The 21027-nt window shown below is 43.9% G+C and overlaps 1 protein-coding gene across 1 annotated transcript in view; it reads left to right on the top strand.

Moving 5' to 3' along the window:
- The window catches only part of Pank1 (pantothenate kinase 1), a 69027-nt gene that overhangs the window by 22830 nt on the left and 25170 nt on the right, over nt 1-21027 (top strand). Inside the window, 1 exon segment of the mRNA XM_051146363.1 lies at nt 11527-11879. Coding sequence (XP_051002320.1) covers nt 11527-11879 — 353 coding nt within the window.

The following is a 21027-nucleotide window of genomic DNA, read 5'->3' as shown; positions in this document are numbered from 1 at the left end:
TTCACATGTGTGCTGTCCAACGTCTCTGCAGTTGTCCTCCACACCTGTGCCAATCACTCCCCAAAGTTGTCCTCTGAACTCCAGACATGTACTGTCAACCACCCACCTAGTTGGCCTCTGACCTCCACATCTGTGCCATCACATGAAATTATCACCTCCCCCATATATTCACTAATGATAAATTTTCACTTTCAAGTCTAGTTGCACTAAACACCAGAGTCGCAGTTGCCTCATGGAAATATGGCTGCACATAAGCCATAGAGACCTGGTTTAAATTCCAAGTGCACAGTTGATTCAGGTGTGGCGGTTATTTCTATTGCTGAGGTTAAGTATACAGCACAGTGTTAAGACGCCAGCCTTCGTGGGCTTCAGGCTCATCTGCCCTTGTCCCTTTCATCAAGGAAAAGTAAAAGGAAAATGGTTAATGTAGAGATGAATGTGTTAATTATCTGCTACTACATTGCCTTCAACCTAAACATTCATGGTGTTGCCTAGTGTGTTGGCACATGCCTTTAACCCTGGCACTCAGGAGGCAGAGGCCTGTTGATTTCTGTGAGTTTGAGGTCAGGCTGAACTACATAGCCTGTTCCAAGCCAGCCAGTGTAAGGGGTACACAGTGAGACCATGTCTCAAACAGAAAGGTGGCAAAGGGGAGAGGTGTGTGCTCACAGTTTGTTTGTTTGTTTCTTTTTTCTTTTTGTTTGTTTTTCTAGACAGGGTCTCTGTGTGTTAGCCTTGGCTGTCCTAGACTAACTTTGTAGACCACGGTGGCCTCGAACTCACAGTGATCCTCCTGCCTCTGTCTCCCGAGTGCTGGGTTTAAAGGCGTGCGCCACCACTGCCCGGCTTGCTCATGCTTTCTTTACATTTGTTTTCTGTGCCTTTTGAGAGCCTCGCCATGTAGCCCAGGCTATCCTTGAACTAGGTAGCCCAAGCTGGCCATAAACTCATGGTGGTCCTCTCAAGTGCTGAGATGGCAGTGTGTAGAGAATGCCTGGATCTTCTGATCTTAAAGGAACTATTTAATATCCACACAGTGTGATTTTTGTGAGTGGAACTTCCTATGTGGTGCAGGCTGGCCTCAAGCTCACGGTTCTCCTTACTCAGCCCACTGAGAACTGAGATGGCAGGCAAGCAGCACTATGCCTGGCTTCTCTGCCATGCTTGGTGGCTAGTGTCCAGTGGTGTGACACCAGCTTCCATGTGCTAGATACGGGGAGGATGTTGGCTCAGAAGAAAAGAAAGTGTTGATCTGGGGTGTGGAAGCATTCTGCTTTCCACGGGAAACCGGAGATCAGCTATCAGCTGCTTGAAGCAAAGTTAAAACAGTTTCTTGTCTTTTACACCATTGCCGAGGTTTTAACTAAGAATTTGAAAATTATAAAGCTTATAAAGTTTAACTGTGGTGATTCTAAAAATGGGAAAGTGTCAAAAAAAGAAATCCTGGAGAAAAGACCACCCCATTCTACGATCCGTGGGTAAATGAGTCTAGCCTCACTCTGTGATTGTTCAATTCATCTCCAGACAGAAATGTAATTGTACAAATCCTGCCATTTATCTACCTCCTTAACCTTGACCAGAAATTTTTTGTAATGCCCATAAGTTCTGTCCAACAAAATTACTATTTTTTTTTAAAATTTGTGTATGAATGCTTTGCTTGCATGTATGTCTGTGCACCATGTGCCTGCCTGGTGCCCGTGGAGGTCAGGAAAGGACATTGGATTCCCTAAGACTCTAGTTACAGGGTGTAAGCTGCCATGTGGGTGCTGGAAACAGAACACAGGCCCTCTGGAAGAGCAGCCAGTGCTCTTAACCATCTAAGCCACCTCTCCGGTCCCCAAACAAAATTATTTAATAAGTGTTGCATTGTTTCTTTGTGCTAATGGATAATCATTTGTTTATTCAGCCCTGTTTCAGTTTTTGGTTTTGTTTTTTGTTTTTTGTTTTTTTTTGAGTTGTTGAAGATCAAATCTAAAGCCTTGTATACACTAGGCAAGCATTCTACAGCCGAGGCACATCTTGCCTAAAGTTTGAAAGTTTTACGTTAATTTCTTTAGACACATTCACAACCACATTCTCAGGGTTAGAATGAAGGAGTCAAGGGTTGAGGCATCTGGAGCTTTTTAGTGTATATTTCTGAATAGCCGCCATAGGAAAGATTGCACCAATTGACACTCCCATACGTGGTGTGAGTACTTGTATCCTCGACAGCATTGGCAGTTACCACATGACTGTTCTGTAAATTTAGGCAAAACAGCATACATCAACTTGAGAGGAGCACTGACTTTGGTTTCTTTGTATAGAGACTGTAACGTTTAATAGTTTTCTATGTGCAGTACTTATGGGTCTCTTGATAGTGTTACAGAAACCTTAAATTATAAGGTCCTTAAAAATGGTGTTTTTGAACTCTTGGTTTCATACTGTTGACATATGGCTTTGGAGGACTTAGTGTGCATGCATTTAGGATGGCTGAATATAAGACCTAGTCAGAACCTCTGCAATCTATACTATATAGATCAGTAAGTTGTTCAATTAAGAAACCTTTCCATACAGCTTTTATCTATTGGAACCCTGGGTTGCAAGCATCAGACAACTCAACTCAGTCTGTCCTAGCAGAGTGGAAGAGTGGCTCATGAAGCTGAGCTGAGCTCTGCTGTCTACTGGTCTAATGACTGACCTTGGAGGATTATTTGATCCCTTTTATTTTTATTTTATTTACTTTTCTGGACAAGATCTCATTATTTACTTCAGGCTGGTCTGAAACTCACCACATTTGGGTTCTACTATCTGAATATTGCTTTAATTACAGGCATGTACCACTGTGCTTGGCTTCATTGGTCTTCAGTTGTTAGAATACTGCATTTGGAGTCCTTCCTGCCTCTTAAGTTTTCTCTCCATATACTAACAAATAGTAAAAATATGCTACCAGCCAAATTTATACATTATGAAGGGAAGGCTAGTCCTCAGAGACAAGATACGAGTAAAGAGACACTGTTTGTTTGGGTGGTATTACAGCTGAACCTAAGACCACATACATGGTAGGTCTGTACTTTACCACTGTGCTGTATCCTCAGCATACACTTTTATTATCCACTTAGTGCCTTCTCCCCCCCACTCCCCCCTCCCAACTCTTTACTTGTAGAAGTCCTGTTCAGAATTGAACTTAGTCACCAAATTTGTGCATGCAGCAATCACCTGTGCCTGCTGAACCATCTCCACAGGCCTTAGCATGATTCTAACTTCTGGCAACTTTGAAAGAATTGCTAATGTCCAAGGTCATTGAGTCAGACACAGGCCCAAAGGAGTAATTGCTCATCCAGGTGTCTAATTTACAGTCAGGAAGAACACAGTCTATGCTGCTTAAAGACAAGTGCTTTCCTCTATGGTAAGGGCCATTGGTCAGTTTCATCATTGTATGAGCATGGAGAAGTGTAAATGAACTAAGATGGCTGTACTGTCAACTTAGGTGCTAATCTTAAGGGACCACCATCATTGAGTGTTAAGAAGTATTGTCTCACTAAGATGTTTAAGTCTCTGTGGCCATACACACACGATTAAAAATACTATTTCTTAAAAGGCAGGTCCACTGAAGGGTGACAGGGAGTCCACTGTGGCCCATCTTCACTCTGAGACCCAGATGAGAGAACAATCTTAAGTCTTGCTGTTTTGGCAAAGGGCCCTTGCAGAGTTTCCAACCATCGGAAATGCCCTTTTGCCTGGAAAGAACACACACTCACAGCTCAGTAGCCTGATTAGGAACACTGCCCAGGTCAGTTATCAAATGGCAGGGGTTGCTATCTGACACCATTGGGCCTCAACGAAAAGACCAGAATTGTCTGGTCAGTAGCACAAGCGGCTGCCGCCATTTGTCCTTCTGTGAGCCAGGTATTTGGCATACAGATGAAATGCATCCGGATCTTCTTCAAAGGAGTGTCCCAGTGTCCTGGCTAGTCACACCATCTAGATGATGCCTAATTTGGGTTCTAAATTAGGTATATAAAGTCATTCTTAAAACACCTGGGGTATGATCCCTATCGATGCCGAGAATTCTCAACAAAAGTGAAGCCGTTTCTCCTTCGTGCTCTTCCCATTGGATTATAACATTGCTAAACGAAGGTTGGAAGCGACAGTCTATACTGCTGTGCAGTTTAGAACGGAGTGGACGGAGTCACACAAGAGTCACTCACTCAGAACTACGGAAAAGATTCCGAAATCCCGCTGGCCACTCGGTTCCCAGGTGGAGAATGTCCCGTTGGGGCCCTGAGGGAGGGCTTCGCCACAGCTCTTCCTCTGTTCTCCTCAGTTCCATCACTCTGTTTGAAGCCGTATCTGTTAGATAAAATGACTGGAGGCTGTTATTCTGAGCGAAGCCCCGTCAGAGGGTAACACCCACAGTGGAGTTACCAACACTCCCCTGAAACTAAGCTATTTATCTTATCTTCTGTGGCCTAGAGAAATAATATCCACGTTGTCCAACCAGGGCCAGTAAGATGGGTTTTGCAAAAAGCCTGAGGAGCTATGTTTGATCTCTGGATCCCATGATGGAAGACGAGAACTGACCCCCCAAAGCAGTCCTCTAACTGCCATATGTTCTGTAGCACATGCGCACCAGCACTCACAAGAACACACACACCACACTAAATAAGATAAGGAATGAAACAGAACAAGTGGAACAGGCAAGTTAGCAATCCCGTTGGCGGTAGTGATGCCTTAACTTTTATGCATAAGGAACAACCTAAAATAACCTCGTGTTGAGCTATTAGGCAGTTATTTTGTTGTTCTGTCTTCCTGGCCCTGCCCTGGTCTTGAAATAACCAGTCCACTCTTTGCTGTTTTGTTTTTGGTTTCTTCAGACTTTGTCTATGGCCACCCGGATGCTTACTCTGTTTTATACAGTGGAATATTGTCCTAATGAAAGAAAGAACTGAAAATAAAGTCAGGTTCGGGGTAGAGGGCCTGCTTAGCAAGGCCAAGGCTCTGGAATTGTCCCCCACACACTCCTCATTCCCCACCCCATGGTAGAAAAGGTTGTCCTTTGACAAAGCACTGTAGAATTTGCCCTTCGTCTTTGTCTGCTGCCCTCTGGCTTACAGAATCCAAGTTCCCAGTGTCTTGAGCAATTTTCTTGATTGTATGGGTTCAGGCTCTTGGTTTCCTTGGTTGTACAGCTTAAAAAAAAAAAAAAAAAAAAAAAAAGGAATCAGTTTTGCATTTCTTTAATTCTAGTCGCTTTCCACATCCCTGCAGCAAATCCTAAGTTTTCTTATAACACTCCCCTTTTTTGTGTTCACTGTGTCACGCTAAACTTGTCTGTTGACTTAATGGGTGCCATTTTTAATCAGTCTGTCTTTGCAGGGAGATGGCATTATAAACACCCCTCCCCCCAACACACACACCATTCTTATCCAAGGACTGACCTGAAAAAACAAACAAACCCCACCTTAGTTCATCGGTTTTCAACTTGTGGGTATCAACCGCTTTGGGGGATCCAGTGACCCTTTCACAGTGGCTGTATGTTATATATTATGATTCATGACAGTAGCAAAATTACAGTTGTGAGGTAGCAATGGAAATGATTTTATGCTTGGGGACGCCACAACATGAGGAACTGTATTAAAGGATCTCAGCATTAGAAAGACTGAGGACCACTGCCTTAACTCATCTTGTCTTTGGGCGTCTTAACTAACTGTGAGAGTGACCGCAGTTCTCACTTAAGAAGGAGGTGGACAGCGTGAAGGTGCTAATTGACGTTTTTGTTTTGTTTTGTTTTGTTTTGTTTTACAAAGAGGCTTTTTAGCTGTTGGCTTAGGTCAGATGGTTCCCCCTGCTCTATAGATCTGACTTTGAGCCATTAAGCAAGACAGGCCGACTTTTGTATCACTGATACGCCTTCAAAACGCCCTTTCCGAGGCCGGCCTGGTCTACAAAGCGAGTCCAGGACAGCCAAGGCTACACAGAGAAACCTTGTCTCAAAAACACCAAAAAACCAACCAACAAACAAAACAAAACAAAACAAAACAAACAAACAAACAAACAAACACCCTTTCCTTCTTCAGCTAAAACTGTTTGGCAAAAGCTAAGCATGCCCAGAGGCATATAACCCCTCATACAGTTACTCCCTGAGGTAATCAAGGCCTAACTAAAGTCTGTGGCCATTCCTCCTCCTTGAATCATGCCCTTAAACTGAGCATGCTCAAGAGTGTGCCCACCCCTACCTAAAGTGACTTACTCAGAGATGGGGCAGTGCTCTGCAGTGACTCCTGTGCCCTCCTTACCCACACTCACTCACTCCCTCCTTCCTTCCCTCCCTCCCTCCCTCCCTCCCTCCCTCCTTTCTTTCTTTCTTTCTTTCGTGCTGTTTTGTTGTTTTGAGGATGGCTGTGAGTTCCGGATCCTCTGTGTGCCACCACAGGGTTCCACTCCCACTTCTTGTCCTGTCTCAGCTTGTCATCCCGCTGAGTTTGGTGGTGACACGTCCTCTTTGCGTTTTGTTATTAAAGCAGGCTATTCTTTCCAGACTTCATCCTCTCCCGCCTTTAAAGATACAGTCAGTGGTAGCCGGAAAGAGCCACCACTTGACTTTCAGACTCTCAGTAGATGAGACTCGTTCTTCAGGTGTGTTCGTCATCTCCCACTCAGATTATCACGGATGTTTGTCATGGCAAGTGTTTGCCAATCTCCCAGAGCTGCTCCTCACTCTCTGGGGCATGTTCTCTCACCTCAGAGTGTCCTTACACTTGAGCTGTTAGTGACAGCAGGCCAGGTCCTATTGCTGCAGCCCGTAATACCGGGCTCTCCCTGCTTTAGAGAACAAAGGTTTATTTACTCATGCTGTCAAAGGCCAGAATCACAACAGTTGACATTATTGAATTTTTTTAAAGGATCATGTTTATTTACCCTGCCTGTGTAAATACTTTGTGTTTACAGTCTGTATGTGTGCAGGTTAGGGTGCACATGTGGAGGTCTGAGGTCGCCCCGCTGTTTTCCTGTGTGGGTTCCAGGCATCTAATTCAGGCTTAGCAGTGGCACCTTCACCCACTGATCTTCCTTGCCAATTCCGAGGCTACTGAGCTTAATTGGTTTTATTTTCAATTTGAAAATCTAGAAGTTGTCCATGGGACAACCGAAGGTGTTTGGCATAGGCAGAAAAGGCTTTGAGAGCAGATATAATAAAATGTAAATAAATCTATCATTTCAAAGTCATTCCCTTACAGCAAGAAAACAGAATAGAAATATAACTGATAATTTAACATCAAGTCACTTCTGCTTTTGTTTTGTTCTTTCAGGAAAAGGGTCTCACTTATAATCCTAGCTGACCTAGAACTCACTAAGTAAGCTAGGCTGGCCTACAACTTGTAGCAATCCTCCTGCCTCAGCATCCAAGGCTAAGAGTATGGATGTGGGCCACTCATAGCTAGGTTACTTCCTTGTCTAAGGATTAGGCTGAAGGAGCTGCAGTGTCATGCTTGTAGAAGCTGCCTTGTTGGGAGTGGGGTGGATTTCCTGTTAACTTTTCTAATTCAGATTTTTCAGACCAGTAGCTGAGTTTCAGATGGGTATGAATGACTCCGTGTAGATTGTCAGCCTAGACTTTTGGGGAGAGTGGGAGGTGCTGAGACTAAGCAGTGGCCTCCTGTAATTTTTATTTAACACTTGTTTATGGATGTGCCCTTGTGAAATTTGAACGTGGTCTCCTATTGCTGATTACTCTGGATTTTTCTTTGTTTGTTTGTTTGTTTGTTTTTGTTTTCAACCTCCTCCTCTGGGGACCTAGCTCAGGCCCTTGCAGAGTTATAGCAGGCCCTTTGTTTTGTTTCGATGTGACATCTGGTTTGAGGAGGAGAGTAAGGGGTGAAGGCTAGCATTCTGTGTCTCGAGTGGGCATGGCTTCTGGTAGGCATAGTAGATGAGCTGAATTTATGCACATATCTGGACATCATCTGTGGCGTGTGGAGGGCCTTGGTAGCTGGGCAGAATGTTCTTCCTTCCTCCTTCCCCCTCTCTCCTATCTCCATTGAGAGTGAGTGTGGCCGTAAAGGAAGCTCAGGCTTAAGCAGATCTTGATATCAGGAAGATGTGTGCAGTTACACACATGCCTGGAAAAGCATCGCAGCGTGAGCACAAGAGCATGACTGTGTGTATGGTGGCGGGAAATGAAATCCAGGCACAGTGGCCTGACTTCGCTGTCAGGAAGGAGTCTGAGGCAAGAGGTTCAAAAGTTTCAGATCAGCGTAGGCTACATTTCAGGTTAGCCTGGGCTATAGGACAAGAACTTATCTTAACACCACCCATTCTCTTAAAAAAAAAAAAAAAAAAAAAGATGTGAAATGGGTAAGTAAAACCATTTTTCTTCTCTCCTTCACTTCCCATGGTCCTAGGGATAGAGCGTCGGGCCTTCTTTGGTCATTCTGGCTGTACTGTGCTCCTGAGTTGGAGCTGCAGTCTCCTTTCCTGATTCCTTTCCCCACCCCATTCCCAGGTCTGAAATTTCCATTGCTGCTTAAATTAATACAATCTCTCCAACATTTATTCTTTTTTACTTTAGCCCAAACTGCTCATAAAACATTGTTATGAGTTTTCATAGCGCTATACTTTTTTTTCCTGTTGTTTTGACACCTTGCCAACAGCAGCTTTGAAATGGTTCAAAGACAAAAGAGACTTCAAAATAACGTGCAGAATGTTCAGGAATCTCCAGCTGTGCTTTTGAGAGTCAGTTATTGTCAGTTGCCTGTACTTAGCAGCAAGAGTTAACCAAATAGAAGGGTGTGAGGGGCCTTTCCTCCTGGAGGCTGCTATCCTGTATACACTGCCCCAATCTTCTGCTTTTCTCATTAATGGAAACTTGGGGGAAGTAGTTCTGGTGGGATCATGTTTTCAGCTGTCTAGCGTCCCCAGTTTAGGAGTCATACTCTTGGTTTCTTTGTTTAAGGACGTACCCTTGGTTTATAGCTTGTTTTAACAGTCCTGTTAGTAGTCATGCTCATTCAGTTTTTAAGATTTACTTTTAAAGATTTATTTATTTATCATTATGTATACAGTGCTCTGCCTGCATGTACACCTGCGAGCCAGAAGAGGGCACCAGATCACATTATAGATGGTTGTGAGCCACCATATGGTTACTGGGAATTGAACTCAGGACCTCTGAAAGAACAATCAGTGAGTGCCCTTAACCTCTGAGCCATCTCTCCAGTCCTTAAGATTTACTCTTATTATTTTTAAATTACATGTCTGCGGGTGCACATGTGTGCTCGTGTGCCTGAGGAGGCCACCAGAGGCATCAGATCCTTCCAGACTTACAGACAGTTGTGAGCCACCCAGTGTAGGTGCTGGGAACCCAGTAAGAGTAGCAAGTGCGTTTAAACCATCGCTGAGCCATCTCTCCGTTCCCCAATTAGACCATTCTTAAAGATACTATAGTGAACAGACTTATATGTACTCCTTGAATAATTAAAATTTTTTGTTTGTTTTGTTTTGTTGAAGCAGGGTCTCATTCCATAGTGTAGGCCGTCCTGGAACTCAAAGCAGGCAATATGCTTGCCTCAACTTCTTGCATGCTAAGATTACAGGCATTTATAGACATGAACCCCACACCTCACTTAGGGTCTTCCACCCTCTTCCTCCCCATCCCCTCCATTAATGTACTTTCAGACTTTTTGTTTTTGAGACAGAGTCTCTACATAGCTCTGGCTGTCCTGGAATTCACTATGTAGACCAGGCTGGTTCACAGAGATCTGCCTGCCTCTGCCTCTCCAGTGCTAGGATTAAATGCATGCACTGCTACACCTGGCTACTTTTAGTTTTCACACACGTTCTCTAAACTGTCATCCTCAAACTGCTGCAGGAGACCCTGCCCTGATCCTACTACATCCCCCCCCCCCCCACCCCCCCAGCAAGCATCTTCTGTACGCTGCTGAGGTGAGCTACAGCTGCAGCCCTGGTGCTTGGGCACCTGCAAGCTCACCAGACTCCACTTCCGCAGACTGCACCATGAAAGCCTTCTGGCAGCGTTTGTAGTTGGGGAATCTGTGATTTTTTTTTTTTTTTTTTTCCCCGTTCGTGATGTCGAAGGCAAGAGGGAGCTGAAGACAATTGGAATGCACTTGTTCCTTGCACAGCCCCAGAGAGCTTGAAGAGGGAGCTGCCTCTGGCTGCTGCTCCAGCGAGCTCGCCTCTCCTCACATCCTGCTCCTTCTATGCTGTGCACCAGGCAGGACTGGATTTTAGACTTTGGGCCAGCTAGTGCCATCTTTAAACTAGACTGTCTAATAAACGCAAATGGTTTCCAGGTTTCTCTTAACCACTTGCTAAGACAAGCAAGTTGCCCAGCCCAAGCAAGTGCACTGGCCTGGAGACATTTGCTTTGTAAACTTCTCTAAAGACAATAGCATCTTTGTTGACTTGCTCTTGTTAGTGGGATTCATTGCTCTTAAACTCATATGGACTTGGTCCACCTTTCCCCTCCCTCCTCCTCAATCCCTTTCTCTCTTCCTTCCTTGTGGGGTTTCTGGCTCAGAATGCCCTTTCACTCACTGTGCAAGCCCAGGATAACCTTGAACTTGTGAGCCTCCCCTCCAAGGTCTGGGATTACAGACCTGTGTCACTCTGCTGGCTGGTGTGATGCTAGGTTCAAACCTAGGCCTTTGTGTAGGTAGCTACACAAGCACTTCACCAACTGAGACGCTTCTAGAGTGTTGGAGAAATTACTGTTTACCAACTGTTGAGTGGGTGACTTGAGTCATAAATGAAACAACAATGAGGTTTAGGAGTATTTAGGTGCCAGGAGTGTTTCCTTTTATACCTTTCTCTCAGCTTTCTGAATAGAAAACCAGGTACTTCTATCAGAAAAAGGGCCTTTTCTAGATCCCAATATACACAATTTGGCAAGGGTTTACGTAGATAATCTGTAGGGCCGAAACAAAAGAAACTTGTTGAAAAAGCCTTTTTGTTCTCAAAACCAGTGTGCCTTGTCTCTCCTCACCTCTTTTCTCCCCTCCCCTCCTTTCTGTTTCCTGCCCCTTCCCTGTTTTCCTTTGAAACTCAGTCTCACATACAGCCCAGATGGGCCCTCTACCTGCAGTCCTCCTGCCTCAGCTCCTGTGTACTGATAAAACAGGTGTGTACCGCTCAGGAACTCATCCATTAATTTGGCCAAGATATCTATAGAATTTACAGCATGATCTGTGCAATAAATAAATAAGTAAATAAATAAGTAAATAGATAAATAAATAAATAAAGTCTTTAAACACTGGAGTAGCCCCAGGCTTGGTGAGGTACTTGAGTCCCAAAAGCATGCCTGAGGCTGCTGCTTTAGGTCTTTGCAGAATCCTGTGCAGTCTCACTTAATTCTGAGTGGTTGTGATCGACGGTGGGCACCACAGGCACTGTGTCTCTGCACCTGAGTTTAGATTCGTGTCTTGAAGGCAATTTGATGTGGAATGCATTCCCTCATCGACTGTTCAGACTCCAAGCGTTCTTCCCCTAGATGAAATCCCGCAGCCTCACCTCTTCTTTCCTTCTGTCCCTCAGCATTCCCGTGGTTTGGTATGGATATCGGCGGAACGCTGGTTAAGCTGGTTTACTTTGAACCGAAGGATATCACAGCAGAGGAAGAACAGGAAGAAGTGGAGAACCTGAAGAGCATCCGGAAGTATTTGACTTCGAACACTGCCTATGGCAAAGCTGGGATCCGCGACGTCCACCTGGAACTGAAAAACCTGACGGTGTGCGGGCGCAGAGGGAACCTGCACTTCATCCGCTTCCCCACCTGCGCCATGCACACGTTCATCCAGATGGGCAGCGACAAGAACTTCTCCAGCCTCCACACCACCCTCTGTGCCACGGGAGGTGGGGCTTTCAAGTTTGAGGAGGACTTCAGAATGGTAGGTTGACCTCTTGTCCTTCTTAGAACAGCCAAGCCTCTCATGTGACCAGAGTCTGGGTATCTCAAGCTAAGACCTGGACCATTAGCTGTGGCACTGAGATGGGTCTGCGCCATGGTTTCCTCAACCATGTGATAAGAAACATATGACCTATTTCATAGGAGTGTTCCAAGGAAGGTTAAATGGGGAAATATGTCCCTGCCCTTGCTGAGTACTCAGTGTCTCTTATCAGGCTGGCCCTGAGCTCACTACGTAGCCAGAGATAACCCAAACTAATGAGTCTCTTTCCAAGCCCTGGGCTGACACTTGTTTACTGCCATGATGGTTTTATACAGTGCTGAGATTGAACAGTGACTGCTGTGTCATATGTAAAGCCAAGATGATACATACCACCTTCAGAGACACGTAACTCGGTTAGTATTGGGTTTTTCACAGAGTCTTACTTACATAATCATGGGCCCAGTTCTGTGGGTATATAGACTAAGACCCTCAGAAACACTTTCTATACATCTAACTAAAAATAATTACTTCTTTCTATCCGTTTGTTCTCATATGTGTCTCAGTTTCGTGAATGCCATTCAAATGTTTCTCTTAACCAAAATAAAATCTTAGGGTGGTCATGATGACACACGGCCATGATCCTAGCACTTGGGAGATAGAGGCCGAAAGACCAAGGCTAGCCACTGTATTTCAAAACAAACAAACAAACAAACAAAACCAAAACCATCTTCACTATTATAGGCGAATCCCTTCATTATTGAATACCATTTTTAAGTGTAGAGTACTTAGTGTCAGATGAGGAGAAATAGCATTCAGCCTAGATTCTCTCTCTGTTTAGCAATCTCTTAACATCTGGGTTCTAATTTCTCCATCAAACAAGATAGTAATCTCTCTACCGTCCAGGTTCATCTCGTGGGGTAAAGTGAGCACAAAATTGCAGAACAGGTGTAAGCCTGTCTTGAAAAGTCCAGGCAGTTAGATGCAGGCTTGAGCACAGGTGAAGGACCTGATCACTTCACAAAGTTGAAAGTCCAGTGAGGTGTGTTGGAGAGCACAGGTTTTCAAAGCCCGTAGTGCAAACTACTGTGTTGTGTCACAGACGAATGTAACTGAGTCTCTGTAGGAAATCTGTCATGATTGCGTACTGAGTGGAACACGTTATTCATGATGTTTAGTAAAGCTGTAAGATGCAATTTATGTCATCAAAGGGGACACGGTTTACTTCGCTGAAGTGGGTAATTTGGGGTGGGGGTTGGGGGGCCGCTGGTAATAAGCCCCAGGGCTCAGGCTTGCAGCGCACATGCTGTACTTTCTAGACGAGCTTGCACCAGTCCTCCAGCAGTGTCCTGGGGGAGACAGGTCAGCTCCAGGGTTTAGCCATTTTCCTCCATGTCACCCTCCCTTACATGGCTATAGAATTTGATAAGACCACTTACTTAAATGTTTCATGAGGTTCTTTCCCCACAAAAGGACTCAGAAAACGAACAACTTTGAAGTTAAAAAAAAAAAAGTTAAGGAGCATAGATGTGAGAACTAGACGAGGCCATATTGGGGGTGGGGGTGGGGTGGCGGATGAGGGACAAGGGGTGGTGGGAGGGAGGAATTAAACCCGAATTCTAGTTCCGTTTCTGCACTTACCTGCTGGGCGGCTTTTGCTGACACACATTGCTGCTGCGGCCTTCAATTTCATCATCTGCAGAACAGTGGTGGCAATGTGGGGCGACAAGGAAGGACATCCGGGACAAAAGAACTGGAAATGATAGCAAGGATCTTGCACTGTGTGAAGAAACTAAAGCTTGCAGGCCCTGTAGAGGCTTTTGTATAGTAGTGCCTGCTGGGTAAGAGCTGGGCTTGGACGACATTTTAAGTCAGAAGAGGGCTGACTTTGTGTGGGAGTGTGGCAAGTTCCTTAAGCTTTTAAGTACATGCTATCTTGTCTGTGTGCTGTAGAGCTTGAAGTGAACCAAGATGACCTGAAGGGTTTATGCAACCTCTGTCATCCTTCTATTCCCTCCTCAGGGTTTACTCATGTCCTAGGAGAAAGAGTTACTCAATCTGTGTTGGCCATGAGCAAGGGTGTTTCTTAAGGCTCTTAACTGAGAAAGGTCGGATGGTCCTTCAGGCAGTGCCCACAGCCTAATGACTAGACCAGAGCAGGGGGCAAGTCTGGAGTGTTTGCTAAGCTCTTTGGCCAAGCTGTGTCGATTTGGACTTGGGGGCTGTCTTCTGCTTCCATGATAAGTCTTGGCAATGTGAAGGCAAAATTGAGGAAGATTTCTTCCTGTGTCTTGTTGGAATAAATGATGCGCTTGTGTCCAGAGTTTGTGGAGATGGATAGGCGCTCCTGCCTTCTTTCTGTGCAGCCATTCGTCCCCTCAACAAATAACTTCTCATGCCCCTTCTGTGTTGTGTCAAGGAGTATTGTATTATGTACAAAACTAACCTCCTACCCACCTTGGTAGTCAGAGATCAGGTAAACAAGTGAATATGTGGTGTGTGTGTGTGTGTGTGTGTGTGTGTGTGTGTGTGTGTGTGTGTGTGTGTTGTGAGATGAAGGAGAAATAGAGGCAAAGTAAGAGGCAAAGGCAGTGTTGGGAGTGTCTCTGTGTGATGAGGTAACATTGAAACAGAAGCTTGGAGAAGTAATAAATGCCAGGCCATGGGGGTATTTTAGTCAAATGAATCAGTAGGTGTTAAGTCACATAGGTATCCGGAGTCCAAGCTGCTGGGTGTTGTAGGTTAGAAAGTTGAAGATTTAGGAAGTTGTCAGTCTACACTCTAGGGTAGTGACCCCTTGGCCGGGGATCCTGTATCACATATCTACATTTTGATTCATAATAGTAGCAAAATACAGTTATGAAGTAGCCATGAAATAGTCTCATAGTTGAGGGTCACCACAGTATGAGGAACTGTACTAAAGGGTCACAGCATTAGGAAGGTTGAGAACCACAAATCTACGAGCTGCAGGGATGGCTCATCTGTTAAGCATGCTTGCTACTCAATCATGAGAGCCAGAGTTTGTAGCCAAGCACCACATTGGGCAGTACACAACCATCTGTAACTCCAGATCCAGGAAATCCGGCGCCCTCTTATGACTACCTGACGTGTACGTGCGTGCGTGCGTGAACACACACACACACACACACACACACACACACACACACACACAAGGGGGGGGTGAGAAATAAAGCAAAACAGAATATGTACTACTCTCTATCTTAACCAGTTTGACCAACAACAAAGCACGTGTGTGTAAATCCATGTTATTGCATAGAATCACTGCATTTGGATTCTCAGAACTCCCAGTGACCCGGGCTAAAGGAAGGCTCTTCAGCAGACTCTGACCAGTTAGCAGTTGTTAGTTGTGATGACAGTGTTCTAGGTCTGTATAGTAAATGCACTTACATTTTAAGGACATGTTTATTGTCCTTCTCTGATTTAGAATAATCAGAAAAGGCCATAACTGATAAGACAGTCATTAAGTTAGATTCCTCTATACAATATTTTCTGTCAAACAAGGCACTATTTTAGTTGTTATTTTTTAAAAGAGTTTTTTCCTTCCTCCCTCCCTCCCTCCCTCCCTCCCTCCCTCCCTCCCTCCCTCCCTCCTTCCTTCCTTCCTTCCTTCCTTCCTTCCTTCCTTCCTTCCTTTTGGTTTTCTCTGTGTAGTCTTGGCTATCCTGGACTTGTTTTGTAGACCAGGCTCACCTTGAACTCACAGAGATCCTCCTGTTCTGCCTCCTTGAGTCCTGGGATTACAGGCATGCACTACCATGCCCAGCTTAGAGTTCTTTTCTTTAATTTAAAAATTTTTAACCTTTATTTTTCGTTACATGTGTGAGTGTTTTGCCTACATATAGGTCCATGTAACAGTATCTATAGAGGCAAAGTGGGCATTAGGTCCCCTGGGACTTAAATCCAACAGTTGTGATCTACCATGTGGATACTGAGACTTGAACTCAGATCTTCAAGGAGAGCAGCCAATGCGTTTAACTACTGAACCATATCTCCACCCCACCTCTTTTTAAAGATTTTTAAAATTTATTTAACATTTTAAGATCATTGTCCTAACCAAACTTCGTATTTGAGACAGAATCTTACAGTGTAGAGCCTCCTGCCTCTGCCTCAGTTGCTGGGATTACAAGCATGCATCTTGACTTAAGGTAAATTTATTAGTAGTACATACTAGTCTGCAAAATTAATAATGTAGCAAGCTGGAGCACAGAAACCTAATCTAATGTTACATGGTGACTGGTGAGATGCCTCAGTGGGTAGAGATGCTTACCAACAAGCCTGACAGCCTGAGTTCAGTCTCCAGTACCCTAATGGAGGAAGGAGAGAACCAACTCTTGTAACACACACACACACGCACACGCGCACACACGCACGCAAGAAACAAACAAACAACCTTAATGTTAGGTGCAATATGGCATTGATAAGACAATGAAGAATTCCACTCTTTAAATAAGCCTCTCTGTATGTAACAACACAAAACAATGTAGATTACAGTTAATTTTGTAGCAGGATATTTCATCTGTGAAGTACTTCCTTCTTTGCCATGTTTCATCCTTTATTTAACTTCATCATGGATATTAATAATGCATCTTCTTCCTCCTCCTCTTTCTCCTCCTCCTTCTCATTCTTTGTATGTTTTTTTTGAGACAAGGTTTCTCTGTGTGGCCTTGGTTGTCCTGGACTCACTTTGTAGACCAAGCTGCCCTCAAACTCACAGAGATCCACCTGCCTCTGTCTCCCTAAGTGCTGGGATTATAGGTGTGTGTGCCACCGTGCCTGGCTAATGCAACATACTCTTTTTTTTTTTTTCCCACTTTAAAATGCATGCCACATATTCTTAACAACAGAAAATATAGAGGGGAAAAAAGACCACATAGCTTTCTATGCAGGACATATGTCAGTTTTATTCACCCCACAGCTAACATTAGTAGACATTAGAAGATACTCTTTTAATTGTTTGTTTGTTTTTAAAGTAAGATCTGTGCTTTGAATAAATAGCATGTGATGCTGGTCTTTGGCTGATGTGAAGTCAGGGGAAAGGAAGCTTCCATTATATGGGTTTCAGCATAAAGCCTTTCCAGGAGGTCTGGGAGAGAGCTCAGCAGGGCACAGTGCTCACTGTGCAAACACAAGGCACCCAGTTCAGTTCCTGATCACCTCTATAAGAAAACCGGGTGTGGCTGCGGCTGCACCCGTAAACCCAGCCCTGGGTGGGAGGAGGATCGATGAGGCTGGCGGACTTTCAGTCTAACCAGGAAATGGTGGACTCCAGGCTCAGTGAGGGAATCAAGTGGAGCATGATAGAAGGCACGCTACGCCCTTCTCTAGCCTGCACACACAGTACAGGCACACACCCTGGCACCCACACCTGTACAGCATGCGCGTACCTTCCTCCACTGTGTGTGTGTGTGTGTCTGTCTCTCTGTGTCTGTCTCTCTCTCTCTCTGACACACACACACACACACACACACACACACACACACACACACACACGGAAAAACAACAAGAAAAAACTCCTTGTAAGGGAACATTGTGAAAAGTTAGGTGGAAAATCATGAGAAAGGGGTAAGGTTGAATAATTTGAACATGTGGTTTTTTTTTTTTATCTAAGCGGATCATTTAAGCATATTTACTAGCTTGGCTCTCATTATTAATCTGGGAATGGACCTGTGACATTCAACGCTCTCTTCTGCTTTGATATAGGTCCTCTTCTACATGCCCCCCCCCTTTTTTTTGAGTCAGGGTTTCTCTGTGAAGCCTTGGCTGTCCTGGACTCACTTTGCAGACCAGGCTGGCCTCAAACTCACAGCGATCCGCCTGTCTCTGCCTCCCAAGTGCTGGGATTAAAGGCGTGCACCGCCACTGCCCGGCTACATGGCCCATTTTTATTGGATAGAGGAGAAAATAAAGCTATCTTTGTGGTTTGAATTCTCAGTCACGAAGGTTGTTTGAAATTTATCTCTCTTGTGTCTCTGTTAGGCCTCTCTTGTGAAAAGAAAATAAATCCTGTCAGTTATAACTCAGACTTAATATGCAAATTGCGTTTGGTTTGGTAAGATAATCTTTTCCATCACAATTTGACTCCTTGGTGTCCGTAAGAGTATGCTGCAAGAGAAATGTATTATATAATTTCTGTCTGTTATGGTGGGGCCCAACTTTTTAAAAAAAATTTTATTAATTTATTCATATTACATCTCGATTGTTAGCCCTTCCCCTGTTTCCTCCCATTCTTCCCTCCCTCCCACTTCCCCCCTTCTCCCCTCCCCTATGTCTGTGATTGAGGGAGACCTCCTCCCCCTATATATGCTCTTAGAATATCGAGTCTCTTCTTGGTAACTTGCTATTTTTCCTCTGAGTGCCGCCAGGTCTCCTCATCCAAGGGACGTGGTCAGAAAAGGGGCCCCAGAGTTCGTGTGAGAGTCAGATCTCACTCTCCACTCAACGGTGGAGAATATCATGATCGTCGGCTAGGTCTTGGTAGGGGTTCGAAGTTTAATGACTATATTCTCCTTGGCTGGTACCTTAGTTTGAGGAGGACCCCAGGACCCAGATCTGCCTGTTATAAAGTTCTTACTGTAGGTTTCCAGGACCCTGTGGGTCCTACTATTTCCCCATTCTTCCATTCTACTCTCGCCTAGAGTCTCAATAGGATATCCTCTCTTCTGACCCACTTTTTTGGTAAGTAAACTTTTTCATGGTATGTATTCCTTGGACTAGTGTTTTGATATAAGTGAGTATATACCGTTTGTCTCTTTTTGCTTCTGGGTGAACTCACTCATTATGATAATTTCTAGATCAATCCATTTGTCCACAAATTTCAGGAATTCCTTGTTTTTAATAGCTGAGTAGTATTCCATAGTGTAAATGTACCACTGTTTCTTAGTCCATTCTTCTACTGAGGGACACTTAGGCTGTTTCCATGTTCTGGCTATTATGTATAAAGCAGCTATGAACATGGTTGAGCATATGTCCCTGTTGTGTGGTAGGGCATTTTCTGGGTATATTCCAAGGAGTGGGATAGCTGGGTCTTGAGGAAGCCCTATTCCCATTTTTCTGAGAAAGCGCCAGATAGATTTCCAAAGTGGTTGTACTAGTTTGCATTCCCACCAGCAATGAAGGAATGTTCCTCTCTCTCCACATCCTCGCCAACATGTGGTGTCATTTTAGTTTTTGATCTTAGCCATTCTGATGGGTGTAAGATGGAATCTCAGTGTCGTTTTGATTTGCATTTCTCTGGTGACTAACGAGGATGAGCATTTCTTTAAGTGTTTCTCGGCCATTTGATATTCCTCTGTTGAGAATTCTCTGTTAAGTTCCAAGCCCCATTTCGCAATTGGGTTGTTTGGTTTTGTGGTGTTTAATTTCTTGAGTTCTTTATATATTTTGGATATGAAACCTTTGTCAGATGTAGGGTTGGTGAAGATCTTTTCCCAGTCTGTAGGCTGTCGCTTTGTTCTACTGACAGTGTCTCCTGCCTTACAGAAGCTTCTCAGCCTCATGAGGTCCCATTTATTAATTGTTGATATTAAGCCCTGGGCTGTTGGTGTACTGTTCAGGAAGTTGTTTCCTGTGCCTATGTGTCCCAGCCTCTTCCCCACTTTTTCCTCTAACTGAATTAATGTCTCTGGTTTTAAGTTGAGGTCTTTAATCCACTTGGACCTGAGTTTTGTGCATGGTGACAAATAAGGGTCTAATTGCATTTTTCTACATGTAGACATCCAGTTAGACCAGCACCATTTGTTGAAGATGCTATCATTTTTCCATTGAATAGATTTGGCTTCTTTGTCAAAAATCAAGTGAGAAAATGTGTGTGGATTCATCTCTGGGTCTTCAATTCGATTCCATTGATCCACCAGCCTATTGCTTTGCCAGTACCATGCTGTTTTAATTACTGTTGCCCTGTAGTACAGCTTGAGATCAGGTATGGAGATTCCTCCGGAGGATCTTTTATTGTATAGGATTGTTTTTGCTATTCTGGGTTTTTTGTTTTTTCCATATAAAGTTGAGAATTGATCTTTCAATATCTTCAAAATATTTTGTAGGTATTTTCATAGGGATTGCGTTGAATCTGTAAATTGCTTTTGGTAAGATGGCCATTTTTACTATGTTGATTCTCCCGATCCACGAACAAGGTAAATCCCTCCATCTTCTGATGTCATCTTCAATCTCTTTCTTCAGAGGTTTGAAGTTTTTTTTCGAGTAAGTCCTTCACTTGCTTGGTTAGAATTACTCCTGGATATTTTATATTGTTTGTGGCTATCGTGAAGGGAGTAGTTTTCCTAATTTCTTCCTCTGTCTGTTTGTCATTTGTATACAGGAAAGCTACTGACTTTTTTGAGTTTATTTTGTATCCTGCCAATTTGCTGAAGGTGTTTATCAGCTGTAGGAGTTCTCTGGTGGAATTTTGGGGGGCACTTATATACACTATCATATCATCTGCAAATAGGAATAATTTGACTTCTTCCTTTCCCATTTGGATCCTCTTGATCTCCTTTTGATGTCTTATTGCTCTGGCTAGAACTTCAAGAACTATATTGAAGAGATATGGGGACAGAGGGCAGCCTTGTCTGGTTCCCGATTTTAGAGGGATTTCCTTGAGTATCTCTCCATTTAATTTAATGTTGCCTGTTGGTTTGCTGTATATAGCCTTTATTATGTTTACATAAGTGCCTTGTATTCCCGATCTCTCCAGAACTTTAAACATAAATGGGTGTAGGATTTTGTCAAATGCTTTTTCTGCATCTAAAGAGATGATCATGTGGTTTTTCTCTTTCAGTTTGTTTATATTATGGATAACATTGATGGATTTCCGTATGTTAAACCATCCCTGCATGCCTGGAATGAATCCTACCTGGTCATGGTGAATGATGTCTTTGATATGCTGTTGTATTCGCTTTGCGAGTATTTTGTTGAGTATTTTTGCATCAATGTTCATAAGAGAAATTGGTCTGAAATTCTCTTTTTTTGTTGGGTCTTTGTGAGGTTTAGGTATCAATGTGGCTGTGGCCTCATAGAAGGAATTTGGTAATACTCCGTCCATTTCTATCTTTCGGAATAGCTTGGATAGTATCGGTATTAGCTCCTCTTTGAGGGACTGGTAGAATTCTGCACTGAAACCATCTGGCCCTGGGCT

The sequence above is a fragment of the Acomys russatus genome, chromosome 5 (genome assembly GCF_903995435.1).
Source record: "Acomys russatus chromosome 5, mAcoRus1.1, whole genome shotgun sequence".
NCBI classification, from domain to species: Eukaryota; Metazoa; Chordata; class Mammalia; order Rodentia; family Muridae; genus Acomys; species Acomys russatus.
This window is presented reverse-complemented; position numbering and strand designations above follow the sequence as displayed.